The sequence below is a fragment of the Daldinia decipiens genome (assembly GCF_022478715.1).
Source record: "Daldinia decipiens strain CBS 113046 unplaced genomic scaffold F4813scaffold_23, whole genome shotgun sequence".
Lineage (NCBI taxonomy): Eukaryota > Fungi > Ascomycota > Sordariomycetes > Xylariales > Hypoxylaceae > Daldinia > Daldinia decipiens.
The window spans coordinates 425,295-452,294 of record NW_026054566.1 but is presented as its reverse complement, the minus strand read 5'-3'; the positions used below and the strand labels follow the sequence as shown (position 1 = coordinate 452,294).

General features: G+C 46.6%; 14 protein-coding genes across 14 annotated transcripts; 7 read left to right on the top strand and 7 right to left on the bottom strand.

The window, feature by feature from the left end:
• Positions 1-550: 550 nt before the first annotated feature.
• Positions 551-1,720, bottom strand: F4813DRAFT_397605 (putative isomerase YbhE; the record flags this gene model as incomplete). The annotated part of the gene is made up of 2 exons (XM_049247958.1): positions 551-1,044; positions 1,084-1,720. The coding sequence occupies 2 exons, from the start codon at positions 1,718-1,720 to the stop codon at positions 551-553; spliced, it is 1,131 nt and encodes a 376-aa protein (XP_049098405.1).
• A 1,077-nt stretch (positions 1,721-2,797) lies between these two features.
• On the top strand, positions 2,798-4,571 carry F4813DRAFT_397603 (putative amidoligase enzyme-domain-containing protein; the record flags this gene model as incomplete). Its single annotated transcript, XM_049247957.1, has 1 exon — positions 2,798-4,571. Exon 1 carries the CDS (start codon positions 3,078-3,080, stop codon positions 4,569-4,571), a length of 1,494 nt encoding a protein of 497 aa, XP_049098404.1. The 5' UTR covers positions 2,798-3,077.
• A 655-nt stretch (positions 4,572-5,226) lies between these two features.
• On the top strand, positions 5,227-7,013 carry F4813DRAFT_364378 (Fumarylacetoacetase). Its single transcript, XM_049243806.1, has 2 exons — positions 5,227-6,285; positions 6,339-7,013. Exons 1-2 carry the CDS (start codon positions 5,331-5,333, stop codon positions 6,680-6,682), a joined length of 1,299 nt encoding a protein of 432 aa, XP_049098403.1. The 5' UTR covers positions 5,227-5,330; the 3' UTR covers positions 6,683-7,013.
• A 194-nt stretch (positions 7,014-7,207) lies between these two features.
• Positions 7,208-7,516, top strand: F4813DRAFT_390804 (uncharacterized protein; the record flags this gene model as incomplete). The annotated part of the gene is made up of 1 exon (XM_049247071.1): positions 7,208-7,516. The coding sequence occupies one exon, from the start codon at positions 7,208-7,210 to the stop codon at positions 7,514-7,516; it is 309 nt and encodes a 102-aa protein (XP_049098402.1).
• A 417-nt stretch (positions 7,517-7,933) lies between these two features.
• F4813DRAFT_364359 (uncharacterized protein) lies at positions 7,934-8,993 on the bottom strand. Its single transcript, XM_049243805.1, has 3 exons — positions 8,608-8,993; positions 8,383-8,540; positions 7,934-8,324 (listed from the first exon to the last, which is right to left on the bottom strand). The coding sequence occupies exons 1-3, from the start codon at positions 8,622-8,624 to the stop codon at positions 8,185-8,187; spliced, it is 315 nt and encodes a 104-aa protein (XP_049098401.1). The 5' UTR covers positions 8,625-8,993; the 3' UTR covers positions 7,934-8,184.
• Positions 8,994-9,813: 820 nt separating this feature from the next.
• On the bottom strand, positions 9,814-10,955 carry F4813DRAFT_390802 (uncharacterized protein; the record flags this gene model as incomplete). Its single annotated transcript, XM_049247070.1, has 2 exons — positions 9,814-10,698; positions 10,758-10,955. The coding sequence occupies 2 exons, from the start codon at positions 10,953-10,955 to the stop codon at positions 9,814-9,816; spliced, it is 1,083 nt and encodes a 360-aa protein (XP_049098400.1).
• A 389-nt stretch (positions 10,956-11,344) lies between these two features.
• On the top strand, positions 11,345-13,005 carry F4813DRAFT_364358 (uncharacterized protein). Its single transcript, XM_049243804.1, has 2 exons — positions 11,345-11,701; positions 11,777-13,005. Exons 1-2 carry the CDS (start codon positions 11,563-11,565, stop codon positions 12,784-12,786), a joined length of 1,149 nt encoding a protein of 382 aa, XP_049098399.1. The 5' UTR covers positions 11,345-11,562; the 3' UTR covers positions 12,787-13,005.
• Positions 12,990-15,240, bottom strand: F4813DRAFT_364357 (Gpi16 subunit, GPI transamidase component). The gene is made up of 3 exons (XM_049243803.1): positions 14,759-15,240; positions 14,298-14,698; positions 12,990-14,244 (listed from the first exon to the last, which is right to left on the bottom strand). Exons 1-3 carry the CDS (start codon positions 15,112-15,114, stop codon positions 13,190-13,192), a joined length of 1,812 nt encoding a protein of 603 aa, XP_049098398.1. The 5' UTR covers positions 15,115-15,240; the 3' UTR covers positions 12,990-13,189.
• A 221-nt stretch (positions 15,241-15,461) lies between these two features.
• On the top strand, positions 15,462-16,656 carry F4813DRAFT_364355 (LUC7 protein). The gene is made up of 2 exons (XM_049243802.1): positions 15,462-15,683; positions 15,740-16,656. Exons 1-2 carry the CDS (start codon positions 15,656-15,658, stop codon positions 16,546-16,548), a joined length of 837 nt encoding a protein of 278 aa, XP_049098397.1. The 5' UTR covers positions 15,462-15,655; the 3' UTR covers positions 16,549-16,656.
• Positions 16,657-18,329, bottom strand: F4813DRAFT_364354 (uncharacterized protein). Its single transcript, XM_049243801.1, has one exon. The coding sequence runs from the start codon at positions 18,119-18,121 to the stop codon at positions 16,874-16,876; it is 1,248 nt and encodes a 415-aa protein (XP_049098396.1). The 5' UTR covers positions 18,122-18,329; the 3' UTR covers positions 16,657-16,873.
• Positions 18,330-18,800: 471 nt separating this feature from the next.
• Positions 18,801-19,997, bottom strand: F4813DRAFT_135134 (uncharacterized protein). Its single transcript, XM_049238765.1, has one exon. It carries the CDS (start codon positions 19,459-19,461, stop codon positions 18,967-18,969), a length of 495 nt encoding a protein of 164 aa, XP_049098395.1. The 5' UTR covers positions 19,462-19,997; the 3' UTR covers positions 18,801-18,966.
• Positions 19,998-23,484, top strand: F4813DRAFT_135135 (small oligopeptide transporter). The gene is made up of 5 exons (XM_049238766.1): positions 19,998-21,690; positions 21,769-22,354; positions 22,469-22,614; positions 22,671-23,139; positions 23,214-23,484. The coding sequence occupies exons 1-5, from the start codon at positions 20,534-20,536 to the stop codon at positions 23,280-23,282; spliced, it is 2,427 nt and encodes an 808-aa protein (XP_049098394.1). The 5' UTR covers positions 19,998-20,533; the 3' UTR covers positions 23,283-23,484.
• Positions 23,485-23,682: 198 nt separating this feature from the next.
• Positions 23,683-25,016, top strand: F4813DRAFT_364352 (uncharacterized protein; the record flags this gene model as incomplete). The annotated part of the gene is made up of 2 exons (XM_049243800.1): positions 23,683-23,936; positions 24,010-25,016. The coding sequence occupies 2 exons, from the start codon at positions 23,686-23,688 to the stop codon at positions 24,911-24,913; spliced, it is 1,155 nt and encodes a 384-aa protein (XP_049098393.1). The 3' UTR covers positions 24,914-25,016.
• On the bottom strand, positions 24,969-26,519 carry F4813DRAFT_135163 (TauD-domain-containing protein). Its single transcript, XM_049238767.1, has 5 exons — positions 26,283-26,519; positions 25,891-26,229; positions 25,466-25,837; positions 25,296-25,397; positions 24,969-25,228 (listed from the first exon to the last, which is right to left on the bottom strand). Exons 1-5 carry the CDS (start codon positions 26,382-26,384, stop codon positions 25,025-25,027), a joined length of 1,119 nt encoding a protein of 372 aa, XP_049098392.1. The 5' UTR covers positions 26,385-26,519; the 3' UTR covers positions 24,969-25,024.
• Between the last annotated feature and the right edge of the window lie 481 nt (positions 26,520-27,000).

Sequence of the window (27,000 nt, the reverse complement as noted above, 5' to 3'; positions counted from 1 at the left end):
CCCTACTGTGGGGTTTATGCGGGAGCTTTAGGTTTAAGGACTAGTCTTTTTAAGTTTTTTTAATTTTTTAATTTTTGGTCCTATTTTTCACGTGAAAGTCACGTGAATCTTCCCAATCGTTCCAATTTTTAAGACTATTTTATAATTTAGAATCATTCCACATATTAAATGATTAGGTTTGATTCTAATGATTATTATATATGGTATAATTATAAGTAGGTTGAAATCATTTTACGAACCCATAGAGCCCTGCTATGGTACCTATGTATCTACTTCTTAGCTGCATACCCGTCGATCGGTTAATAAAACGATAAGAATTAGTGAAGCCCATGTTGTTAAACTATTGCTTAAGCACTTAATTAATGAAACAATTACTTCATATTACGCAACAAAAGAGTAGTATTTTTAGGACTAAAGGACAATTCCCTTTTACCATAAATAACACAACCTCAGAAACAGGTACTTTACTCAGGGATTAAATTAGGTGACTATCTAACCTAGCATTCTTCCCCCTTAATTGGTCTATCTTGCAAAACTACTAGTATTTAAACTAAAGCTCGCGAACGAACTGAACGCCTCTTAGTATATGCGGTGAAGCTCCGTAGGGAACAAGAAGCTCATTTGGAAACGTTGCGACCGGGTTCGGATCCAACCTACCTGTCGCCGGGTCTCTCCTAAATGCGACAAGACCCGATTCGCCAGCCTCGTTAGCCACGAATACAAACTCCTGGCTGTCATCTCCGCTTAGACTGGCCATGCGCGGCTGTATGTTGCGGGTTGGCATGCTGTGGACATAAATAAGTCCTACGCCTCCCTCGTCGGTGAGTCTAAAATGTGCGATGTGGCCTGAGGTCTCGCCTGGGAATCGATTCCAAAGGTAAACATCACGCTGGTTTCTGGCGACTTCGAGTCCTGTGAACGCCGACATGATTAACTCGCCTGGGTCCCATCTCCTACCGGCGTGTCCCCAGTGGACCGTGGTGAACCGGATTATCGCATCGGTGTAGTCCATTCGCATTAAGGCGATTGCAGTAGAGAGGCCCCCTACCACCACCAAGTAGTGCGTTCCTTGATGTGTTATACAAGCGATGCTCTCCGGCGAGATTGTGTTGGGCACAGCGGTAATGCCCGTGATCTCGTACCTGTCATCCAGGGTGTCCATGACGTGTAACGAATCAGTACCTGGATTTGGTATAATAAAAAAGCGTCCAGTCGGATCGAGGATGGCTTGACGTGGCCCTGGTTCACGCTGATGCGGCCACTGGTGCCCATTTTCAGTTCTAGTCCGGATACTCTTTTTTAAAACAGGGAGGTTTCCATTCCCTGAGATGTCCCAGACATCGATTCTGCCTCTTATGTAGCAAGTCTCGACAATGCGAGTCTTGTCGGCGTTGAACGCGAGGTGGTTGCCCCCATATGATCCCTGGGCATTGTTGACGAACGAAAATTTGTCGAAGCCTATAGCGTCAGGTGCAACCGGAGGACCGTTGGCCGGAGCGTCAGGTACCATCCTTAACATGTTAGTTTCCGTGCCTATCTCGTTTACAGCGTAAAGCAAGTTAGGCTCTTTGAATAATATTGAGCTGGGCAACCATTTCGGGATTGTAAATCTGGAAGCTATAGAAAGCTCGGCGCCGTCAAAATTAACAAGTATAATCTGGTTTTGATTGCCAACAACTAGCTTTCCCAACGGGGGGACCAAAGAACCTTGGTCAGCCATGATGCTCGGTTTGGAATTTGTGTCTGTTTTACAAATAAACAGGTAGATATTGCAAAAATAAAAATCAGGATAGGTAATAGGTATATGGTTATTTGATGTCTACTAATCGATGAGAAGATTGGTGATGGAGGTGAATATATAGGCGTCCAACTCAAATAGATACAGCCGAACTGTTAATTAACAGCAGGTGGATAATTGTTGTTATGAAACAATATTACTTGGAATCAAGCCAATTTATCAATAAATCCATGATATCACACGATATGCAATGTTCGAAAAGTAGTTGATTGTTCCTCAACAATATAGTTTGTTCGTAAACAGTATTTCCACACTGGGTAGGTCTTTAGCCATGTATGAAAATTTTGGCACTTTGTTTATCTAGAGTTCTTATTATACATCAGCTCTCTTATACCTACTAGGAGAAGTTAGGCCCCAACTTCTCCCAGTAGGTATCTGGTTATCAATTCATCTTTGCTTAACAATGTTAGGCGTCAGATTATGGTAGCTCGAGGATGCTTGAACTATGCCCCTTATATTCTGTCTGGAAACAAAGATTAGAGTTTCATGGAGATGGCTATGGAGAATTGCTTAGCAGGTATCGAGTAACTAGAAAACAAGTCTAAGAATAGATAAAGGGGTTTGGACTTAAGATATAATATTACCCTTTCTACGTTATAGTATACTAGGTGAATCTATAGCTTTGGCTCTACATGATCAAAAAAAGACATTTTCATTCTTCCTCATCTCAGAAGAACGGTTTCCAATACAACAGTAAATACGAAAAATGTATAGGAAGGTAATAATTACATGCCCGGGTATATAGCTTAGGCATTATAAATAACATGAAACAGGACCCTAAAATTATTCTTAGACGCCCTGAGTACGAAACTATGAACTTGTCATTGCCGAAATGTCACCACTCCATAGTCTATAGACAAAGGAGTAAAAGGAGAGTTTGTAACTTTCATTAGGTATAAAGCGTATGTTGGCAGATGAACACAAAGGATTATATGGGTTTATATTGAGGATACCCAACTTTCTCTATGCTAGAATGGCTTATAGGTAAACCCGGTTGACTAGGTATCTTATAAGCAAAAGCCTAAAGTGCATAATATGCACCTGAGAGGATGACATGCGCCTAGTGTTGCTTATTCATGTCGTTCAATTCTATTCCTAGTTGACTCTTTAAACAATACACATTGTCATTGAGCCGCCGCTGCAAGCATACAATAACACTGTCGTCAGCTCGAAAGAAATATAATTGAACTAAGAGCCTACCAATTGGTTTTAAATATAAGGTAACCTTCCATAACTCAAATTCGGCAATTCCAAGGACAAAAGAAAAAAGACAATCGCCATGTCGGCAAGCAGGGAGTGGCCTGGTGCCCGAGCTCGCACTTTCGGTGTCGAGTTGGAGTTTATAATTGTATGGATATGGGACGATGAGCCGGACCCTCATCAAGACATAGCAAGCGATTTGCCTCCTATTCTCAAGCTCCCAAAACATCTTCGTGAGTCTGGTGTTTCTAAATTATCAATAGATAACGCGGTTTATGGTCGGATTTACGATGTTCTAATTGATCATGGCCTACCGGTTCAGCGATCACCAACCTACAATTCCGAACACGCATTTCGCGGTTGGAGGGTTAAGCTAGATACAAGCATTCATCTTGAGGGGTATATTAAATGGACTGGTATCGAAATGACATCTCCCGCAGAGGCTGCTTTACCTGTGGCATTCAGTGCAATCCGGTATGCCGTAGATCTAATTAGGTCCACGTATCGAACAATTGTTAATCGTACCTGCGGGTTTCATGTCCACGTCGGTGATGGGAAGGAACATATGCCTTTAGAGCACGTAAAGCGAGTTGCTTCGCTATTCTGGGCTGCTGACCCCATTATTGCTCTGCTGCATCCACCGCAAAGGAGGGTAAACTTCTACTCACAAAGCATTCGCGATCGAAGTCCTCTTGCTCGTGGAAAGAAGATAGCGGACGTACTGGACGAGTTTGTCCACCAGGAAGAAAATAATTGTGAGCTATATATCGGACGCGGTATGAGGCACGGGGAGCACCCTATATCCTGGAGAATAAAATATCAGCTTAAGGACCACGTGGAGGCCTTTGAAGAAACTCGGAAGCCGGATTGCTTCCAGCCATTTTTCTGTAAGGATACTAGGGGCCTCCCGGTAGGTATACTAACATCTATCGAGACGGAGCCAGCCCCAAGACTTCGCAGATCAGAAACTCAGACTCGTATTGAGAAGGTAATTAAAACAACCGATGATCCCAAAGTTAAACACCTCAATATCCCGTATTCGCCAATACACAAGCGTGTCACTCCGCGATTTTTAAGCGGTAAACCCCTACCTGATGTTAAACACAAGCTCATAGATCTCGATGAAAAGGCTAAAACTGATATTGGCGTCTTTGCTGGTGTCAATGAAATATTTGCCTGCAACAGCTCATGCGTAATATTGTTGCTGCTGGAAACTGAGGAAAGATCCAATTATAACCTTTTCAGGTATAAATGCTACAACCTCATAGGTCCTAAAAAGACCGCGCCAACGATCGAGTTTCGAGAAGCTACGGGTACTATGTCCGGTGAATGGGCGGAAATATGGGCTAGAATCTGCGTAGGTCTCACGAACTTTGCCATTCACGCACCGGTAGAGGATTACATTTCCGTGCTCACTAACCTAGAACGCGCCGCGTCTGGTGAAGCTCCGTATGACGTGATCGACCTATTGAACGAAGTTGGATTGTTTGCAGAAGCTGTATTTGCGGAGAAGAGGTTAATGAAATACAAGGATGAATGGGATTTACAATACGCTCCTGATTGGGGGAAATAGGCCATCTTAAGGCTTTTAAACAAGCACTGGATTGTACATATCACCGGCAAGTTTTGATTTTTAGTTACCTAGTATATAACTGTTTAGCTATGCTTTTTTAAATATCAACGTTAAGTTTAAAGCAATGAGATGAGTCTTTCAAAATATCCTTAGTTAGGTACATAGTAAAGCGTTAACTATTATCTTACGGTACCTCTAGTTATTAGCTTATAAGTTATAGTATAGTCAAAGACGATTAGTTTAGTCGATTGCTATTCTGAATTATATTGTTGCTTGGATGTCTATGTACCTTGGGTACCTGTCATTCTTGAAAGGCAATTCAAATCCAGATATACCCCTTTTCATTGTAACTTATTTACGCCGGCCATGCGAATAAGCGGGTAAAGCCGGCGAACATAAACGCATCAAAGCTTAGGTAGTAACAATTACGCGTATCTCATGTCTATGTTGCATTGGCGACCCATGTTTTATTTAAACATCCAGCCCTAATAGCCTTGCTAGTTTCTTATTAGTCGCATGTGCGGCCGGAGGTATGTCTTTCTATTCAATATGCCGACTATCTCTATCCGCCGGCTTCTATCGGGATTTTCGGTATTGTGATACCCACTCAAGTATGCGTGTAAACGACTCCGAAGAAGCATCGTAATGCTAACAATAACAAGTTAATGCACACGACTTTCCATCTTTGATACAATTCATATACTAATTACTTTTTTTACTACCATTTGAAGTGTAAGGCTAGGAGATCAGAAACACATCATGGCATCAACATGGGTTCCGGGCGTATCTCCCGACAGTCCATTCTCGCTAGCTAATATCCCCTTCGGCATCATCAGCTCGCCGGCTAACCCCGCGCCGCATGTCGCTATCGCCATCGGATCTCATGTACTTGATCTAAAGGTCTTATCTTCGTACCCGGATTTTGACGATCTCTTCCCTACATTGAAGAATTACCCCGGCATCTTCTCGAACTCCACGCTAAATGAGTTCGCAGCACTGGGCCGACCGGTCCATCGAGATGTCCGCAGAACTATTCAGGACCTCTTATCAGCTGAGACATCAAGGCCGGAAATCTTAAAAGATAACTTGGGACTTCGACAAGATGCGGTACTTCCTCAGCATAAAGTCAAGATGCATCTGCCTATGAGCATTGGCGATTACACAGATTTCTATGCCGGATTCCACCACGCATATTATGTCGGTGCCCTGTTCCGAGGGCCTCAGGCTGCTCTACAGCCGAATTACACCCACCTCCCCGTCGGCTACCACGGGCGAGCTTCCAGCATTGTCGTTTCAGGCACGCCGATTAAGCGACCCTTCGGCCAGATTATTACTGATCCAACGGCAGAACCAAAGCATCCTACCACGGCTCCCTCACGGCGTCTGGATATTGAGTTGGAACTAGGATGTTTTATATCAATTCCGAATGAGATGGGCTCTCCGATCAAAGTCACCAACGCTGAAGATCACATTTTCGGATACGTATTGTTAAATGACTGGAGCGCGCGCGACATCCAGACGTGGGAATATGTTCCGTTAGGGCCCTTTAACGGGAAGAATTTCGCCACAACTATCAGCCCTTGGGTTGTCCTTGCAGATGCTCTTGAGCCATTCCGAACCAATCCGATTGACAACTGGACACCGTTGCAGGGGTACTTGAACGAAGGCAAAGAGAAGAATATCTTTGGAATCGAGCTACAAGTTGATTTAGAGAGTATGTATTCTTTACCAGAGTGATGCCCGAGAATTGAATCTAACACAGCGCAGCACCACAGGGCGACTCGACGAGGATATGCACAACAAGCTCGAAATACCTCATGTGGTCGTTTCCGCAGATGATCGCGCATCACACTCTAGGTGGCTGCCCGCTAAGAACGGGAGATCTTCTCGGTTCTGGGACGATAAGCGGGCCTTCGCTAGGCGAAAGGGGAAGCTTTTTAGAGCTAAGCGAGGGAGGAAGGAAAGATATCATGCTTCAGGGGATGGATGTCCGTCGATTCTTGAAGGATGGTGACATAATTACAATTCAGGGAGTCTGTGGAGAGCAAGGCCGAAAAGTCGGCTTTGGTGAGTGTACCGGTCAAATAATAGGAGCGACACCACAATTATAGTCCCTGATATCTGGGATGAGGGTTTACCAAGGAACTAGACAGCCTATCTTTGCAGCTGACTAGAACTCTAATTCTCATCCACAGAGTACTTGGGATTGGAAAATAGATCAAAAATATTGCGCCAAAAGGTATGCCTCACGGCAGTATCGTATACCGGCTTTAGTGTAGCATAAGCTGCTCTGAGCCCCCTAAATTGTGTCACCGTACGATTTTGAATCGAGCACATACCCAATGATGTAAACAAGAACGTTGTTTTCACTTGTAAACTCACATGTGTTTAGGACTTGCCCTCTTTAGTTCAGCAATGCCCATTGAACTTATTAAGTAGTACTATTGTTAATAAACAAGGCCTCAAATGGCCCTTCCATAGGTAGGTATATAAATATGCTTACCTACATATCTTAAATGTTTTTCACATATCTGTTTTTCTCATAGCATCACTTTACTCTCTCAAAGTGCAGGCAATAACAAACCAATACTGAATTATCTTCATCTGTTACGCAACGTCCTTGAAATATCACTACAATGGTTAGCAGCCAATATCTTCTATTCAGAGAAGCAGGCCAAGAGTATGGTCTGGTCCGCAGTTATATAGGGCACGGCAGCTTCAATGTCCAGGTTCTGGGCGCAGAGGACGATAGTAGTCCGTGCATCATTACCGCAGTGGTTAGAAAACATGTTTCCGTAGCGGCAGGCGACATTGTGCTTTTGTCTCTAGATGAATCTACGTCGGAGGATGCTGAGATCATCAAAGTCTACGAGGAACGCGAGATCGAAGAGCTAATTGTTCGTGGTGAGATATCTAGCCGTTTTGAGATTATTCCCGAAGATTAAGTAGTCTACTGATGTGAGGCTAGACGAATGAGATTTGTTACGGCAGAAGATGAAGCAGTTAGCTTAGTCTCTGTTATTTGCAGAAAACAACAAAAAAAAAAAAGGTAAAAAGTAGAAAAATAAATAATAAAAAAGGTAAACCTCCCAAAAAGGGGGCATTGCTAGATTTAAATTTCAATGTAACCCTGAGTTATCTTAACGGATAATTTTAATAAATAGATTTCTTATTTCGATTCCCCTAAAATATTGGGTTTAAAAAAGCGCTGTATTGTTAACCCTGAGTTAACCTATCACAACATAGGCGCTCACAATGGTCTAACAATCTGTCCCGTAGCCAATAGGCCTATTGCATAGCACATATTATGTCTGCAGTCACTACAATGCATTCACATAACTAATAAGAGCAGCGAGAAGCCATGAGATTTCCAAGTCGTGATATTATTATCAACTTCGCCATGCGGCGGCCAGCCAGCCCGCACAGCCTCGTGTAAAAGGCATCAGTGTTAGGACGACTTGATTCGGCATGCCTTGCGCAATCCGTGCAAAATGGGGTATCTTGTGTGCTCCAGCTTCAGCTTCGCTTCCCACAATACTGTCTCACCGCTATGCTTCCCCTCCGTAACCAGAACAATAATCCGCGCTCTTGTTATTACACGTATGCATCACTCTTAGTAAAGACCGACGCAGATGTCACCGCGGACTCGGGCTGTCAGGTGGACTTCCGCTTCCAGGTCGAGCTTGATACCGACTAGGAGAGCAGCGGACTTCTGGTTGCCGTGCTCGTCGGTCGCACCCCTTAGAAGTTGGCCTGGTGGGCATGGGTTAGTGACGTTCGTTGCCTTTGTACAATACAGGCTTAATCTTACCTGCTGGCTGGGCTAATCCCGCCGAGGTGGGTAGCTTAGGTAGACCTTGGGCAGCTTGGGCAAGCTGGTTCTGGGGACGACGACCGCCACGAGCCTGGCCGTCTGATTCCGAGTCGCTGTTGTAAGCAACGTTGTTCTTCATGGGGATAGCGGAGGTACTGGGAAACACATGTTAGACCTGGTACACTATTCTAAGAATAGGTAGGTAGCTATGGGGATACTTACGTGCTAGTAGTGGCCATTTTGAATTAGTTGATAGGATTGATCAAGGGAGATCTCAAAAAATATGAATGTTGAATTAGCGGCGAGGTGTTAATCACGTTGCTAGGTCAGACCTGCTGAAGAATTGAAGAAGGAAGCTGATGATGATAATGATGATGTTGATGCTGGATGATGAGGACTAATTCTTCACTGTCGAGCTGAGCACTAAGTGTTCTTATATATTCAAACCTCGACATAGGCACCTCGTTTCTCCAGATTCTCTTGTGCCTCGGAGCGGTCGAAACACAAATTAGTGTTGGGCTGGCCGCGACGCAGATCCCATTGGTAATCACGAGGATGTAACGCACTCGTCCGATATGGTACGATGGAAGTCGTCCAATTGTCCCTTGACAGAGTTACAGCGCAGACTTGGTTGCGCTTCTCATTGCTTCCTTAGCGCCGGGGATGTGGTGGACCCAGATCAAAGCGTTGAGCCTCAGACATCAAGGGTCTCGCTTTACCCCTGTCTCGCATAACAACGTTCAGATCTGATCTGAGAATGGCATGACAAGTTAGAGAATAGAGGCTAGTAAATGGAATGGGATTTCTCTCTTACTAGGACACTGAAATCGATGAAGTTCTGGATTTTTATCCCTATGGTGCATGGCATATGGCTTGCCGCCTTACTGCAGCACGGTAGATCTCTTACTCTTTTTTGAGACATGACAAGCTCGTACTTCTTTCAGACATGTAGCATACAGACTGAGCTTCAATGCGTCAAATGCCATTATTGAACATTCCCTTATGGATTGTACGATAATGGTATACTTAAGGACAACATACCTATATTATGAGAAGTCGGACATATCCATGGTTGAAAGGCTTCTGGTATCAAATTACGTGTATTCCTCATTTCAGGATAGCCACTATTAGTATACAAGGCCGTTGTGGGCTGAGGTTAATAAACCCTGTCGAATACCCCTGAACGTCAACTCCACCGTAGCCAACGACGTGGACACATCTTATGCTTCAATTTATCTCCACAGCTGTCAAGCTTTGACTCTTGAATCTATCTGCTTGGCTATTTACTTCGCGATTAGGTGGAGGCTCGCCCTAAAAATAAAAAAATAAAGAAATAAAAAAGCGGAATGGGTTGTGAACGTCTAATTATTTCTGAATAGGGGTATCTTTAATGATTCGCCCGCGAATTATATGGCGACTCTATATACTCTATGCACCGTTGACATGTTCTTCCCAGACAGCTTCGTCTTCAACATAAGGCTTTTTATATCCATGTTCCCTTGACTCATTTGCTTGCTCTTCGAGAGTATCTAGTCTGTCAGCGATAGAGCTAGCTACTGTGACGGACGCGGTGTCGCTAAGGTCATCAGCTTTCCTCGGCGCGGACCAGAACGAGACGTTGTCGGTTGCTACACTGGGCGAGTGAGGGGCAGTACCAGGTAGATGTTCGGTGTGGGAACCAGGGTCAAGGTGCAGATTGCCTAGATTAAGCTGTGCACCGCCTGTAGTGCCTCTGTCCTGTTGCGACGGCCCTTCATCTCTTTGCTCATTCGCATCAGTTTGTTGCTGTGTACGAAGCATTTCTTGCTTCTCCTCTTCCTCTCTTTGTGTTTGCTCCTTATGTTGTTTCATCTTCTCATCTAGAGTCTGCGCCTGGTTCGGGTCTGGCTCAGGCTTGCGCTCTTTCTTCTCTCGCCGGGTCAGTTCTACTTCGAGCACTCTGGTTCCCATTGGGACCTTAGTAGTCAAGCCGTCGTCGTCACGGTCGAAATATAGAGCCCACACTCCCGGGAACTCCTCAACTGCAGCAAAACCTTCCCAGCCTTCTAGAGTCATGCGCCGGTCCTGCCGGGTACAATCGAACGGACCTGTTATATGGTCTTGCGCATCGGCGCGGACACCATACTTCACTTCGTATGTGTTCTTGTCGACATATATCCAGTTCAGCATCGGTGGGTCATCGCTTATAGTGCTAACAATACCCTCGTATGTTTTGTCAGGGTATGGTAAATAATATCCTGCAAATGGATGTCCGTGACTTGTGGTATTCACCGCATTATCTTCCGCAGATAGGTCCCCAGTGGTGATATAGAGCTATGGTATTCTGCGTTAGTAATACTTCGCGGTGTTTACATTATCATGGGATGCTTTACCTTGTTATCCTTTAGAACGACTAGCTTGCCATTTATATCTCGACTGCGGATCGACTGCTTCACGCAAGAAACGACAAGATTGCAGCGACGGGCTCTGTGCTCTTCGCGTTTATTCTTGGACTGACTTTGTCGGATTGCCTCTTGTGTTCCTAGCAGAGCAGGGGCAATTGTGAGCGCCAGTATCATAGGTATAGCCATGGCGAGTTCTTCGAGAGCTTCTTGAAGGGTCTTCCCTTGAAATGTAAAAGTCTGTGAGGTATGAATATTTGACGACATCAGTTTTCGTATTCAAGTAAGAGGTTCTACTGCTGTATAGAGGGATGTAGGAACCAAGAATGGGCAAAAGTTATGACTGGTGAAGCTCACAACAACAGGCTCAAGGTAAGCAAAAAAGGGTTGTTTCTTACAATATTCAGCAATTTCTTGTCAAATACGATAAAGGCCCTAGAATCGAGATGGGGCATGTTCATGGATCCCCTGTCGTTGTTTCAGATGCGACTCTGTCTGCAGACTGGGCCCATATCATATGTTTTCCAGGACCATGGTGTCTCAGCCCTTGCCCGCGTATCTAAAATCATGCGTTTACTTTTTCCCTAGCCTCACCTTCAACAATTGTTGTGTTGATCATGAATTAGCTGCTGGCAGCTCGCCGTGAGTTCCAAGATCTGAAATTGTAATAACTAATGTATACTGTGCTGTGATCTTCGTGCTTCAGTATACTAACTTCTAAATACGGCTGGCACGATTTGAATAGGTGTGATTGGGATGTCATGTAATAGCATTCAACGCTGTCGAAGAAATCATAATGATCGCGGATCTTCTGCAATCCCTAGCCACCAATACCGACGACTCGGAGGGCGTAGCCCAGCTCGTCGTGACGGCACTTGGATCCGGTGGACAGCACTACATCTGCTGGAAGACTCATTCGGGTGAATACAGGCAGCGTACGTTCCTAAACTTCCTAAACGTTAATCACCTAACCTAGTGTTATCCATTTTCTCACTTTCCTTGCAATATAGGATCTCATGGCCTCCCAAGGCGCTTAGAGGATTGGTTGTTCCCAGTCGATGGTAGCACGCGAGACTTTGAGACTTTACAAGTGATACTCTCAGGGGAGGACACGTTCTGGGCGTCAGATAGGGATGGCGAAGTTCGGAGCGAACCTGCGGGTCCCCAGCAACAGAAGCTCCGACGAGCTCTGACGTTCAATGGCGGAAGCCCTACTTCGGGGACCAAGAGGCGGATGAGCAGAGCCAGAGAACTATTAGGAAATGATACGGAACGGCCACGATCGAGCACGTTACCGTCTATGTCACTGACAGTCGATCATCTACCCGGGCCTCACCTAAAACCAGAGCCAGCAGCCCATAGCCGGTCATCGTCTGCGGACAAGCTACGCCGGGTATCCCTCGTGCCACTTGCTGTCCATCGACGGGAACGGTCATGGGTTACGCGCCCACGCAGTTTAGTATACGGCGGTGAAGATTTAGGTGTGCTCAAAGAGCAGCCGAGTCCGCAAGGCGCTAATGCCCCGCCGACGCCAGTGAAACCTGCAGCTTCGACAGACACCAAGGCTCCGGGTAGCCATTGCACCTGCGGTTATCATTATAGAGGCACTGCGAGTGTATCAACCACGGACGTCAAACCCAAGACGAGCTATGCGGATGCCAGCGTCCAGACAGATCCTATACCCGACCCCGAAGTAGACGAATTCAGGACAAATCGGCGAAGAAATTCCAACCATCACCGTCGACGAGAATCATCCTACTCTGACGCAAGCACAACCGACTCGTTTAACTCGTCGTATCCTAGCAGCAAGCGTTCGAGCATCGAAACCGTTACGACACAACCCGACCTCGGAGACTACCATCTAGATTCCAGAGGAAAATATAACGGAAGAGAATGGCAACAGCCCCAACAGCACTGGGAGCAGCTGTCGAATCCCGTGGCAATGGGTCGGATGCAGGCTTATTTCCGCTCCTCAACATACATACTCGGGGCTGCTCTTCAGCCTCAGGGGTTGGCATAGGGTATATTTGACTTCGTACTTGCAACGCATTATTCAACCTAGAACATGGAGAAACAGTTCTACAAAAACACAATGGCTACGATAGAGTGGAAATTGTATATATAAAATATCACCTACGGAAGCGGGCGCTTCTTTTATTACTGTATATCTTTAATTGTTGGCTGTTTTGGGCCTATTCATATGTACAAAGATAGATAAAAAATCTGGCAACTACCTAGCTATGAATTACATTTTATTCGTTGAATCTTTTCGCTCTTGAAGTTTATAGGTGTCGATTATACTTGGCTTCAGCTTACCGTTTTGCATTGGAGAGCTATGAAGTGGTAAGCAATAAAAAATCATACCGTCAACAGGGGTAATTTTCTATGTGTATTTCAGTGCCTACACGGGACTATAACTAATATTAGTCTACTTTTCCTTTCGCTCCTTTTAATTGCCCTGCTAGTTTCGCAACAGCTGCGATAATCTTGTTCTTTAAACCGCCGGCATTGGCCTCAGCGCCCTCATCAGCTCCAACAAATCGTCGAATTAATATATTGTATAAACCACCGAACGCAAGGGCGATAACCGTGCTTGTAAATATGATGACATTATACGGCATACTGAAGTCTGGCGTTGGCAAGCTGAGGAGAAGGGACGTAGTCCGCAGGTTTGATGTCTTCTGTCGCGCCAATGGGGCGTCTGGGGATGTAGAAGGCAAAATGGTTATGATAGCCGCCGCAACATCGAAGCCGCGGTTGGCGTCTGGTGGATATTCCGTGTACCGTAAGATGGATTTTTCAAAATCGTACGTAAGAAAAACTGTGCTAGCAGGTGGAATGCGCATCCGAAGTTCGAGCTGCGTTCCTCGGACACGGTCCAGAGCCGGCCGGTAATAAATCTCCTCAATGATGTCACTCTTGGACCCCGGTACTCCATTAATATGAGTTGCAAGTGTATGAAGGTAGATTTTCATAAACCAAGGTAAACTTTCCATATAAAAGAATTCAACCTCTGTATCCGGGCTTGGATTGGTGAGGATGGTCCTTACTCCGCCGCGCTCGTATCCGTGGCCTGTAAAGCTACGCTCCGCATATAGAAGCGGAGTTTCGGGCTCGACAATCTCGTCGGCGTCCGTTTTGGGATGATCGCCTTCTCGTGACATATGGGGGAGGATCATCGAGAAGTCAGATTCCAGTGGAACTTGGTAGCATCGTGAAAGCCGGTTTGGATTTTTGATCTCGCTCGCGCCAGCAGTTGTGTAGATATCCCTACTATGAGGAACTTGGATGCAGACAGGAGGAACCTCTGGGTCAGTCAATGGGCAAGCCCCCTTAATTGTCTTGCCAAAGATTTGGTCGAGCGCCCATTCTTGGCCCTCTGCATAGTCGGTAGGGAAACATGTATCTCCAGAATTATACGGTTTTGACGAGTTACATTTCAGCTCATGGCCTGGCAGGGGTCGCGGTATAGGGTTATCTGCGTCGTGTTAGAGCTAAGGTGGTAAATGGGACAGAAGGTCGTATCCTTACCCCTAGGTCGTTTAGACCTTTCGATATCCAAGACCATATCGATTGTTTGCTCAATCTGCAGCACACATTCTTGACCGTCTGGACACAGAGGTCGAATATCGATCGCCATGCTCTGCCAGGATGCGTCAAAGAGTTTGTGCCCATCGAGTAGACTCGATATTCCGGCTTTTCCCTTACATGGCAGCAGCTTCAAAAACGGCGTTAAGTTCTCCGTACAAACCACTTCCCTCGGCAGCACACCATGTAGCAATTGCATGTTAGCCAGGGTGGTGTTTGAGTGGTCTCCTTCGGGTTGGAAGGACATGACTGGGCGAGTCGTTCTAGTCTCATCGATGAAGTTCAGCGAAGCGCAGAAGAGGCCGGATAGTGCGTTTGTTAGACTCAACCACTTGTGACTGGCCCTGTCAGTAAGTAGAGTCAGCATATAAAATCAATAGCTAGATCTGTTCTTTATAGCATACTCTTCATCAGTGTCCGCTTCAAGCCAGGCCCACAGCTCGACGCCTGTTCCACCCTCTTTAGTGCCCTCCCACGGCCTCGCTCCCCAGCTCTCGGCATCCCATCTTCCTAAGCTAAACCTCAGATGCAGCTCTCTTGTTCCAACATGTTGTAATATTTGACCTAGCGATCGAGGAAAGTACTGAAAATTGCGCGCTTCGAATTGCGACAAAGTGGTGTTGGATCTGAAGTTGAAACTGGCGAGAACGGTGGATTGAGGCAGCGGTTTAAGAATTAACTGTTCGTAATAATCGGAAGCAAGAGCAACAGTCCAAAACAGAATCGAAAAGGGTATCAAGTAAGAAAAGAAATGACGCATCGTGGCCGTCGATAGTCCATGAGGACGACCGATTTTCTTTTTATGGTTGGTGGTTGTAGATGGTAGCTTTTGCAGGTGATACGTCGATTATTGGATACAAGATTACCGACGAGATCCAGCAACGTGGAATAATTGCAGTGAGGCTACAGGTATTGTACAACGAGGTACCTAACTGTCAGACTGTTAGTCAGATAAGGGACCCCCCTGGCTGCTTGCCTGGCACCTGTGCCCCTGCCGAGCCCACCAAGCAATGCAAATCGAACCCACTAAAGGTGCTTAAGAATGACCTAATTGGTCCCCGCAAATATCAATCTTTGGAAGCTACTTTTCTCCAATGCCAATTTTCTCCAATGCCAATTAATTCAGCCCTGTTGCCATCATCCATACATCTACATACCTACATAATACCTGTAGACTTTTTTCACAGTCACGCCAATACCTACCAACTATCACCAGCCCTTTCCACGATAACTCACCCCAAACAACGAGTAAACCCGCTCTAATATAATTAATTTAACACTTTCCAATTTGAACATCGCAAATGGCGGCCGAGCAAAGAAAGCTGCTTGGTAATACCAAATCCAACCTCTCCTATTTCAGAACCGTCTGGCTAACTCTCGTCCAGAGCAGCTCATGGGCGGGCCACAAACGTCGCGCTCATCCCAAGTCTCCCTCACCGACCCCAAAGTCTGCCGGTCCTACATCGTCGGCACCTGTCCGCACGACCTATTCACCAACACGAAACAAGATCTCGGCCCGTGTCCCAAGATCCACGCCGAGTCGCTGAAGACCGAGTACGAAGGCCTGCCCGAGCCCGCGCGCCAGAAGTACGGCTTTGAGATCGATTACGCTCGCGACCTGCAGAAGTACATCGAAGAGTGCAACCGCCGTATCGATGCCGCCCAGCGCCGCCTCGAGAAGACCCCCGACGAGATCCGCCAGACCAACGTCCTGCTCAAATCCATCTCAGACCTGAGCTCCACCATCAACTGCGGCCTGCAGGAGGTGCAGATCCTCGGCGATCTAGGCGAGGTCAGCCGCGCGTACGAGGAGTTCTTCAAAGTGCGCCAGGCGGCGCAAGCCAAGATGGAGCGCGAGCGCGAGCTCAAGACACTGGCCGATACTAGCGGTCCGTCAGGTCACCAGAAACTCCAGGTCTGTGACGTGTGCGGCGCGTACCTCTCGAGATTAGATAACGATCGTCGGTTGGCAGACCATTTCTACGGCAAGATGCATCTGGGTTATGCGCAGATGCGGAAGACGTACGACTCCCTGCCTAAAGATATCAGGGGACGTCCGCGTCCTTCGCTCCAAGACGACGGTCCCATGCGGGACGAGGGCTACGGTGATGGTGGGTGGAAAGGAGGGCCTAGAGGGCCTAGACGTGGCGGATATGGAGGTAGGAGTGGCCGTGGTTTCCGAAGCGGATGGTAACGCGACGGCGACATCAAAGCATGGGAAGGAGTTATTGGCGTACAGGCTTCAGTGGTCAGATTTAGACATGATATCACTATGGACAGGCGCACATAAAATACTTCGATTGGTTCTTGATAATAGAAGCCTTTTGCTTTTATTTAGTCTTTCTGGTATCTCTAATTCTCATATGCCTGGGCGGTGTTGCGCGAGTCTGTAATCCAAACTTCCCATCTCTGCAGATTATCCTTAGCGTACACTCTATTGGGCATTCTGTTTCTGTTTCTTTTTTTTCTTTTTCCTTTTTTCTTCTTCTTTAGACCTCACTCTCTGAGAAAGGAACACTTTAAGATCCAGGCTTAGCGTCCAGAGCGGCCATCTCATCATCCCATTTTCCAACCGGCGAATTAAGCTCAGGTAATGGGACAGAAGAATTCGTCGCAGCTATCGCATTGGTCGTCGTATCTAGCTTATTGGCTGCTGGCAAGGCCGGAAAGTCTTCTGCGGTGGGAGGAGCTTGTGCTGCTTTTTGCGATTGGGGTTTGTTGCCGTTTTGTGTCGTCGTTGTCCCTGACGTCTTATAAGCGCCGCCCCTTTCGCCGTCATGGTTAAAGCCTCCTCTACCTCCTCTACCACCACCTCTGTTTGGACCTCCTCTGCCGCGTCCGCCACGCCCTCTTCCTCTAAAATCATCGGGGCCAAACTCCCTAGGGATTGCGTCATTATCCCTCTCCGCAAACCTACTCCCAGCTATACCGCCATTGTTACGCGCGCCACGAATACCACCGTTTGCGCTCCGGAAGCCAGCCCTTCTATCTCTCTCTTCTTTAAGGTTTTTGCCCTCGTCCCAGCTGCCACCCTCCTTAGCGCCCATAGCCTTGAGTTTCCGCTCGCGATTTGCGGCGCGCTCGTCATCCATACGGCGCCTCTCCTCCTCACCTCTGCGGCGCCGCTCTGCTTCCTCAGCCCGACGCCGCCGCGCCTCTTCCATGCCTTTCTCATAAGCAATAGCGTGTGAGCGACTATCGCGCTCAACTTGCTCGAATCGGCGCGTCTTCTCTGCATTTAGGATTCGCATCTGTTCCATCTTACTCGCAAGCTCGGATTCAGTCAGCTTCTGACGAGGATTTGCGCCAGACGCCAGCCGGTCTGCGAGCGCCGTATTCTGCCCGAGTTTCACAGTAGCCGCTTGCGCTTTCTTGTCGCTACCCCCGCCTCCGCCACTACTGGTACTTTTAGCTGGAGAATCCTGTTGCTGCGGTTGTTGTTCCTGTTGCTGCTGCTGTTGCTGCTGCTGCGAATCTACCGCTGCAGGTTTCGGTGAGTGCTTGCGCGGTCGCGATTGGTGATGTGAAGACGACGGGGGCTGCTTCGCATGTCGCGATTGATTAAGAGATCGAGGTGTATGAGGGGTTCGAGTAGGTTGAATTGCCACCGTGGTAGGCTGCTCAGAATTCGTAGGCGGTAATTGATTATCGACTACCGGGGGAGCGCTTGGTTCATTTTTCGTCTCTGGCTCTTCTCGGGTGTCCACAGGTTCGAACTCGTCTGCAAACAGGTCGTCATCTGTGCGTCCGTTGAATTGGTCGTCCATGGTAGTAGGTTAGAGCTAGCTGTTGGATAATAAATTTATAAGTGAGAGGAGAGCAAAGTAAGGCAATGAAATGAAATGCAGCCAACGGAGAATAAAACAAAGCAATTGGTTTATGGTAAACTATTGTAGTAATGTTTAATAGTCTTAACGACACGTTGGGATATTGGGATATTGGGATAATGACAGAATGAAGGATAAAAAGTCAAGCCCCGCCACCTGATGTTAGGTACTTTTTTTGAGAACGGGCGGGCACACAAATCCCACCTTCCCCCAAGTCCAGCTGCCCAGAAGAATTAAGCGGAGAAAGTCCCGGCCCGCTTCCCCAGATAGCGGACCGGAATAAGTGGGCCTGGAATATACTTTACATAGAAAGGATAAAGGATATCCCCGAAAAGATATTTTCAATTACATTGTCGAAATTTCAAAATTATCATGTGCGACCGCGTCCAATTGGTCGGGAATACAAGCACTCGCTCTCTATTCCCTTTCTCTACCTACCATAACATAACATAACATAATATAACATAAATATCTCGATTTCTAAATATCGACCAAGACATATCTAAAGCTATGCGGCCACTAATAAAAGATTGATTCTTCACTACTAAGGCACGGCTTAGATGGCCGTTTGTTATAATCAAATACCTAATGGAAAGCAAGGTTGAAAGACATGTAAGTGAATGCTGGCAAGAGGGGGGTTTAGCCCTGTTGTGGGTATGGAAGATCATGTATAATGTATAATGATGTCTTTCTTTTGAAGCAAATGTTATTCATTATTGTTGTAAACTCGGACATTCCCCCATAAACTCAGGCCCTCGGGCAAACCCCCATGATATCCTCCAAGCTCATAGAGAACCTGTTGGCAATCTCTTCAAGATGGCTTCTTTTAATGTATCAAAGTTTTCTGCGATTTCAAGTCCATATCTTTGACATATAATCTGGACGTTTCCTCTCTTCTTATACCCCTCAGGACAAACAACGATGGCTTTCTTAGCTCTCGCGCAAAGTCCAAGCTCAAGCAGGCTTATGGGCGCTTCAGTTACCGGGTGGAAGAATATGACGACTATATGAGCCTTTTCCTGCATGTCGAGTTCCCATTCCACCTGTTCTCGAAAAGGTTCACATGTAATATCCTCTCGCCAGCTTGAGTCCCAATCCAATCGATACGGGTTGATGATGGTGAGGGGCAGATCCGCGAGCGATTCGGTTAGCACCTCGCGCCAGTCCCGGGTATCGTCTGTCTTAGTAGTGGTACCGGCCAGAAAGATAGACATGATGCCGTTATGGTCTACCCTTGACGGCGCAAGTATGATTTGGTTTCGGGGGTGAGTTTGCGGCATCTTGCTGATTTTTACGTGTTAGGCTGGTCAAGATGAATTGATGATCAGAAAAGGCTCTGGGTCGACAGGTCGAATGTTGCATAGGTACGGTTGGCACAGCCATACATCCAGCTAGCCAGCTAGCCATAGCCCAGTTTAATAACAGCTGTCTCAGCCTCACAGCATCAGCTCAGCTAAGCGACATTTGCATGCTTCTATACACTTGACGACATCCGCCTATGGTACTTTGCATATGAAGATGTATCTAACACTTCAAACTCACTACGAAGTAGCAGTCGAATTTAAGTACCTACTAGCATCTCTCTTCGGGAGCATCGAGTACTAGTATCTAACATGGTAACTACCTACCTAAGTATATATAATTATGGTTCTCAAGATGCTCTCAACGAACCCGAGCTCCAAATGGTCTTTCGTTTATACCGAATTATGCATCGCACGAAGAATAAAGGAATCCCACTTGATTGGCGTATATAACTTTACGACTACCTGAGACATTACGGACATAAATGATAAGCTCGCTCGTTTACACAACCCAATATTTGATATGTTATCTGCTATCTACAGTGGCAACAAACAAGATCCCCGCCATCTGAAGTGGATATGATAAGCCAGATTCCCCCCATTGTCCCCCTGGCTCACATATCCCTCTTGTTGGCGGATGTCGGTTCAAGATTACCGAATGTATAGGAGTAGCCACTCAATTTAATGAGCCGACCTGGTCTAGTATATACACCAAACCCACACCCGGCGGCACAATGCTTCCCGGTTTTGGTCACACTTCGTCTAAGCTGATTGCTTTGGGAAGGTCGAAAAACAAAGAAAGGGAGTAAGTGTTACCAACCCATGCGGGGAGCGCCAGGGGTGTGATATACCGGCTGGCTGGCAATCTCTAATGCATCCGTTGGACCCTATTTTGATAGGTGAATCTCGGAGGTGAGGCGACTGGAAGATATCTCGACCCGTTGAGGATAGAAGAGATAAAACTTGTCTACACCCGTGGCTAAATCGAAATTCCTATTACTAGCCGTTATGAATTCGCTCTATAGCACTTAAGGATCGCTTACTAGCCATCATGGGGTTTCCCTTCGGGAAAGCAGATACTTCCGATAAAGCCACATCCGAGATCAGTCCAGACCCAGCTGAGAGCGCGACACCTAATTCCTCTAACGAGAAGCTTCGTGATATAGATGTGGCCACTGCTATCAAAGACCTTCACCAAATTCAGCACGCCCACCAATGGGACCCCAACCTTCCCCAAGAGAAGCTCGATGCCGTCAATTCGGCACTTAAGCATGGAGATGTTAAAGAGATTATCGAAGCCGACTCGCTGTTTAGCGAAAATTCACCCTACGAGGAGGTGCGTGCCGCCGTGCGCAATACCGATGGCGGAGAAGTCGCGTGTACCGTGAGAGCCTGGATACTGGGGATGATCTTTGTCACCCTTGGCAGTGGTTTGAACATGCTGTTGAGCATGCGGAGTCCAATGGTTAACTTCCCGGCCATAGTGGTCGTGCTGCTAGTCTATCCTATCGGGTCTCTGTGGGCAAAGATCATGCCAACAAGAGTATTCAAAACCTTCGGCCAGGAGTGGACGTTGAATACCGGCCCCTTTACCATCAAAGAGCATGTGGTTGTCACTATTATGTCGAATGTCAGCATCGCATATGCATATTCCACTGATGCGTTGCTTGCGCTTCAAGGAAAGCCTTTCTACAACCTCAATCTAGGCTGGGGCTTTTCTTTAATGTTTACGCTGAGCTCGCAACTCATAGGAATATCACTGTCCGGGATGTTCAGACGGTTCCTGATATATCCTGCCGCAATGATGTGGCCTTCCCAGTTCAGTTATACCTCTCTTTTCTACGCCCTCCACGACAAAAGTAAGAGTGATGGTAGCAAATCCGACGGATGGGTGATAAGTCGCTATCGCTACTTCTTCATCGTGATGGGTGGTATGTTCTTCTACTACTGGATACCCGGTGTACTCTGGCAAGGTCTCTCCATATTCGCTTTCGTGACCTGGATTAAGCCAGAGAGCCCTGTTCTCAACCAGCTTTTTGGCGGGTTCACGGGTCTCAGTCTTATCCCATTGACCTTTGACTGGACCTACGTCTCTGCCTACTTGCTAGATCCGTTGCTAGCTCCGACATATGTTCATGTTAATACTCTACTTGGTCTTGTCTGTTTCGTCCTCATTCCGTGTATTGGGATGGCATATACTGGTTCCCTGTAAGTTTACGTTACCTTCGATTTTTCAGCATGGATTAGAGGATTCGCGAGCAAAGACTATTTCTAATGGGCTTGTAGTTACTCTGATTATCTTCCTCTCGTGACATCGCAGACTTACGACAACACGCAGAAGGCATACAACGTCTCGAAGATTCTTGGAGATAGTTTTACTCTCGACTTGGAGAAATACCGCGATTATTCGCCGCTATTCCTATCCGCATCATTGGCTTTAAACTATGGGCTTTCCTATGCCGCATTGACGGCGGCGCTTGTACACACTGCACTCTTCAACGGAAAGGAGATCTGGTATCGTTTCAAGACTGCGCGCAATCAAGAACCCGACATTCATCTCAAACTGATGAAAAAATACACCGAAGCCCCTGAATGGTGGTATTATGGACTTCTGTTAGTCTCCATTGCATTTGGACTCGCAACCGTGCTGGCGTACGATTCTCAACTCCCATGGTGGGGGTTCTTCGTTTCCGTCCTCCTAGCACTTATGTTCGTGATCCCTACATGCATGATATTGGCCGTTTCAACTATCCCGTTGGCTCTAAACGTAATTTCGCCATTTATAGCTGGCTTCATGTTCCCAGGTCGTCCCATTGCAGTGATGATCTTCAAGGTCTTCAGTACAATCACGTTAGGGCAGGCTCAGACATATGTATGTAAACGGATTTCCTCACTCACACTTCTTTCACTCGCGAGGGTCATTGGCCTTTAGATACATGACAGTCTACGTGAGTTTGGATTAAGAGAAATGACTAACACAAATCAGAGCGCCGACCTAAAGCTGGCTCATTACATGAAGATTCCGCCTAAGGTCACCTTTTGGTGCCAGGTCGTAGCGAGCATATGGGCCGTGTTCGTCCAGATCGCGGTGATGAATTGGACGTTAGGAGCTCTTCCTGATGTTTGCGCTGTGTGAGTTATACCACATATATACACGTATGTCTAACAGGCTAATGCATTTTTCGCAGTACTCAACCCAGTCATTTCAGCTGTCCTAATGGGCGAGCCTTCTTCTCATCATCCATTGTGTGGGGAGTTCTGGGGCCGGAACGCATGTTTGGCCCTGGATCTATGTACGTGAACTTCAACTGGTTCTGGCTTATCGGGGCTGGATTCCCGGTTGTGCTGTGGTTTCTGAGCCGTAAGTTGAAGATTGGCTTCGCCCGCCACCTCAACGCACCGATCATGTTTGGAGCTATGTCATGGTTGCCGCCAGCCACTCCGATCAGCTTTTCATCGTGGGCAATCTTCGGCTTGATCTTTAACTATGCCATAAGGAAGAGATTTGGCGGCTGGTGGAGAACGTACAACTATGTCACAGCTGCTGCTCTCGACGCGGGGCTTATCTTGTCGACTATCGTCATCTTTTTCGCAATAACTCTTCCTGGAGTTACTATTCCTCAGTGGTGGGGTAACGTGGATGTATTCAATACTCTTGTAAGTCTTTTCTGGCCTAACATGATTGTGCAATGTTAGGTTTGGTTCATATAGTTGCTGACCATGACAAATAGGATGCATCATACGTGGGGTGGCTTAAGACAGTGCCAAAAGGCGAGAAATTCGGACCGGCGACATGGTAGAGTCAGATTACAGCAAGCTGCATGTGTCTTCTGAGAGAGGCTTATGGACAAGAGTATAGTGCTCAAGCTAGATTTTCAGCTACTACGACAGCTATATCACAAGCAGTGGATACATATACACAAACGCAGCCTTTATAATTACTACTATGATTTCAAATAGACCGAAGAAACTGCATAGAAGATGAAAAGTTAGCAAGCTGCATCTTCAGTGAAATTTGCCTGTACATCTCCTTAGCATCAAATTCATCGAGACTGTGAGTCACTTCAATCCGGCTATAAATATCAATATTGTAATCGGTGGGAAAGGCCTATTGGATACATCTTACACAGGACCGAAGTCAGTTGTAGAACACTACTGAAGGCTCAAAGCAATAAGAGAGACCAATTGTTCTTTACACCCGAAATGGATCCTACAAATCAGTCAGGAGATATCCCGGAGCTGCCACAGTCTCCCCCTATTCAAGTCATCGAGAACACGCAGAAGATAGCAGATTTGTATCATTCTGGCGAGAAAATCTGGATAAGGAGTGACTTTGAACGGATTGAACACGAGCTTATGCACTGGCGAACTCAGCCATCGTTTAATATTCGTTGTATTGACGGCTCGGTGGTTTCTATTAGAAATCCGATGCTTGGGGTGTCGGATCCTATATGGTAGTTCCTAGTGCCATCTATATATATATGCGAGTTCCGTCAGGCTAACAAAAATATACTCTTGGTGAATTAGGAAACCGTTTGTCGAATTCCAGAATTACTGGTACATGGTCACAATGCAGTCCTCAGACGTCTTCTTCCGACGGATTCTTCCATACTCCTTTCCTTATTATTCGTATATGATTGCATGGAAGAACCAGTCATTCAACAACTTCACTGCCAGCGAACAACCCCCTTTAGATGCTCGGTTTAAAGAGATACAGCAGGTGTGGGAACGGTCTTCGACGTGCACCTGGCTTAAACACGAGCTTGCTTTCCAAAAAGGCTTTAGGAAGATCAATAGAGTCGTGTGCTTTGCCTTGGGGGATATGACTCCTATGTCCCACTATGACAGCCGTTATACAGCTCATGGTTCCGAAATGGCTAATAAGAAATTCAGCATGAACCAGCATGCGGTTGCTTTGACAATAGGGGCCGCATTTCGTTCTACAACAGCCGCTGATGTAGAGATTTTTGCCCAGGATCCGGATTATAGCCCAATGAGTAGGGCTCTATTGAAAAACTTAGGGATATCTGTCGTCGGTGAACACGGTGCCGGAGGCTTCAGCGAGATTGTTGACGATTCAGTCGTGTTCTTCTGCTACCCGACCTTCCCCATGAGCGAAATCATTGCCGACATTGCGAGACCGGCTATGATCATCGGGAATGGCCGCATTCACGTCCTAAACAACACCACTTACGGTTCACGAACAGATGCCGACACGGCTGCTTTCGAAGTCTTCCAACGTAGGCAACCATATCCTGCTAACGCAGAGACCCCGCGGGCCAGAGAAATGTGGAAAGAATACACGGAGCACGACTTCAAAATCATGGACCCTGATAGACTTACATTGGCAGGCCTAGAGTCGTTGAAGATATATATTCGAAACGATATAACAGGGGGAGCATGTAAAAGCGAAGGAAAGGGGAAGAATTGAATACATATTGAGAGTCCACATGTTTAATTTCAAATTATGTTAGCCAGCCTAGTAACTTGTAGAACTACCTAGTTAGGTACCTAAAGAATATCCTATGCTATAGCACCAGTCCTACCAAACTGTCTCTAACCCGTTGACTCCTACCGGACGCTCAGCAAGGGTAGTGATGCGGAATCCATGACGCAAGCCTTCTTCCTCGTTATATACATCGTAGTCAGAGATAGCAGTGTGAGCTGTGACTCTATTGTCCCAGAGCGACACAGTCTGGTCGTCCCACTTCACGCGGACTTGGATATCTGCACTCTGGGAGATATGCTATGAAATTAATTACATTATTAGAGACTGCCCTATACGAAGTAAACGTATATTGGGAGGAACGAACCTTGAAGAGGAACTGGAGAATCGCGTCGGACTCCTCGGTTTTCAACCCTATGATCTTCTTCGTAAACCCCGGGTTTATAAAGAGTGCTTTCTGTCCAGTGACCTAGGTTAGGAAAGAAATGTTAATACATCTATCTACAAAGTAAGGATATAAGTTTTGTTTATACTTACCGGGTGTACCCTTACAATCGGGTGGTCCGACTTAACAGGTTCGCGACGGACGAATTTGCCGTCGCGACGGGCACCCTCGGCTTGTGGAAATCCGCTGTGTTCGGCCCGTAGGCCCTCCAGCAATGCCTTGATCGGCTCCGAAAGTCTCTCGTACGCTACGACCTGAGACGTCCATGCAGTATCACCCCCCGTAGAGGGCACCGCCAGCAGTGTAAGAAGCGTTATTCCAGGAGGTTGGTGTTCATATGAGACGTCCGAGTGGTACCCGGTGGTAGTCAAGCGCTCCAAGCGTCGTTGGGCTCTGTACAGGTTGTCTGGTCCAAGATAGATATTATGAAACTCGATGGCCCCGTCGACGTGAGCTCCGACGGGCTATACGACGTTAAGGACTAGCACTTGGGAGTGCGCAAGTACGCATTACTTACGTGAACATGTAGACGGCCAAAGTATTGGCCGAACTCCTTCTGTTTCTGGACGCCAATATCCTTGAAGTTCTGGCCGCGGAACACTACGACGCCCCTTTCGGCAATTAGCAAAGCCAGTTCGTTCTTCTGCTCATCCGTCAACTCGGATAGCTGCAGGCCAGTGATCTCTGTGCCGACACGAGGGGTAAGCTTGGTAACGACAACACTTGGGTCGTCGAGCCCGAGTAGATGAGGCTTGGCTTTGTCCGCTAGGAGACCCCGGTCGACGAACTCGAAGGGCTCCGTTGGCGGGAATGTCGTTGATTCATCGTACACAGGCAAGTAGCTAGCGTACTTGTACTTTTCAACAATTTAGCTTATATGTATAGTTGTATTTCAATAGATTCCCTTACTGAGGCGTGTTGCGCTGCGTCATAAGCCTTGCTGAGCTTCTGCTCTGCCTTCGCCTTCAGCTCAGATGCGCTAGGTAATACGTCTGCGACCGAGGGCGCCATTATGAATACGGTTGAATACAATTTATTTACACAATCATCTCATCAGAAGGTTAACGCGTCGACTATATATATTGCTTTGGCATTGGCCTCGACCGCGTTATCTGATACTATGGCTGACCCCCGCATATTCCTCATATATTCCCCATATGATGCGATTCCAAAGATGGATGCCTCTCCAACTAAGTGAGCACGTCAAAGAGAGGTGGCCAAGACAAATCTACTACCCTACATTTAGCTACTTTGAAATACTTCGATCGCGGTTACTCTGTTGACCGTCTAATATTATTTTATTTAGTCACGTACCATAGGGATGTTGCCATCTATAGCTACCTTAGAATCCCGGTATATAATACCTTACAAGTCTACTAGGTTAGGCAATCAGCATCTTTTTGACCCTTCTTTAAAAGTATATCTCTTAGACGTAGAAACTGATAATAGTTGATGGAATGTGTAAACTTGAGGGATGTTAATTGTTCTATACCGTCTTTTTCAATCCGTTACGACAAAACTCTTACAATTTTCTCCGATTTACCAATGATTATTACAGAGAATATAAGAAATCTGATAATTAAAGATACATATTTTGTAATGGACTTCTATTTGAATAGACTTCTAT

Bases quoted from the DNA above. Each gene is read 5' to 3' on its own strand.
- F4813DRAFT_364357 (XM_049243803.1), bottom strand. From the start codon at position 15,114: ATGCGTCATTTCTTTTCTTACTTGATACCCTTTTCGATTCTGTTTTGG. The intron at 14,699-14,758 runs GTATGCTATAAA...ACTTACTGACAG, and splicing joins GAAGCGGACACTGATGAAGA to GGCCAGTCACAAGTGGTTGA. The intron at 14,245-14,297 runs GTAAGGATACGA...AACACGACGCAG, and splicing joins AAGGTCTAAACGACCTAGGG to ATAACCCTATACCGCGACCC.
- F4813DRAFT_364378 (XM_049243806.1), top strand. From the start codon at position 5,331: ATGGCATCAACATGGGTTCCGGGCGTATCTCCCGACAGTCCATTCTCG. The intron at 6,286-6,338 runs GTATGTATTCTT...AACACAGCGCAG, and splicing joins GCTACAAGTTGATTTAGAGA to CACCACAGGGCGACTCGACG.
- F4813DRAFT_364359 (XM_049243805.1), bottom strand. The intron at 8,325-8,382 runs GTAAGATTAAGC...CATGCCCACCAG, and splicing joins GGGATTAGCCCAGCCAGCAG to GCCAACTTCTAAGGGGTGCG.
- F4813DRAFT_364354 (XM_049243801.1), bottom strand. From the start codon at position 18,121: ATGGACGACCAATTCAACGGACGCACAGATGACGACCTGTTTGCAGAC.
- F4813DRAFT_364358 (XM_049243804.1), top strand. From the start codon at position 11,563: ATGATCGCGGATCTTCTGCAATCCCTAGCCACCAATACCGACGACTCG. The intron at 11,702-11,776 runs GTACGTTCCTAA...CTTGCAATATAG, and splicing joins TTCGGGTGAATACAGGCAGC to GATCTCATGGCCTCCCAAGG.
- F4813DRAFT_135134 (XM_049238765.1), bottom strand. From the start codon at position 19,461: ATGCCGCAAACTCACCCCCGAAACCAAATCATACTTGCGCCGTCAAGG.
- F4813DRAFT_135135 (XM_049238766.1), top strand. From the start codon at position 20,534: ATGGGGTTTCCCTTCGGGAAAGCAGATACTTCCGATAAAGCCACATCC. The intron at 21,691-21,768 runs GTAAGTTTACGT...ATGGGCTTGTAG, and splicing joins ATGGCATATACTGGTTCCCT to TTACTCTGATTATCTTCCTC. The intron at 22,615-22,670 runs GTGAGTTATACC...CATTTTTCGCAG, and splicing joins CTTCCTGATGTTTGCGCTGT to TACTCAACCCAGTCATTTCA.
- F4813DRAFT_135163 (XM_049238767.1), bottom strand. From the start codon at position 26,384: ATGGCGCCCTCGGTCGCAGACGTATTACCTAGCGCATCTGAGCTGAAG. The intron at 25,398-25,465 runs GTAAGTATAAAC...TTCCTAACCTAG, and splicing joins CGATTGTAAGGGTACACCCG to GTCACTGGACAGAAAGCACT. The intron at 25,229-25,295 runs GTTCGTTCCTCC...TTAATTTCATAG, and splicing joins TTCTCCAGTTCCTCTTCAAG to CATATCTCCCAGAGTGCAGA.
- F4813DRAFT_364355 (XM_049243802.1), top strand. From the start codon at position 15,656: ATGGCGGCCGAGCAAAGAAAGCTGCTTG. The intron at 15,684-15,739 runs GTAATACCAAAT...ACTCTCGTCCAG, and splicing joins CGAGCAAAGAAAGCTGCTTG to AGCAGCTCATGGGCGGGCCA.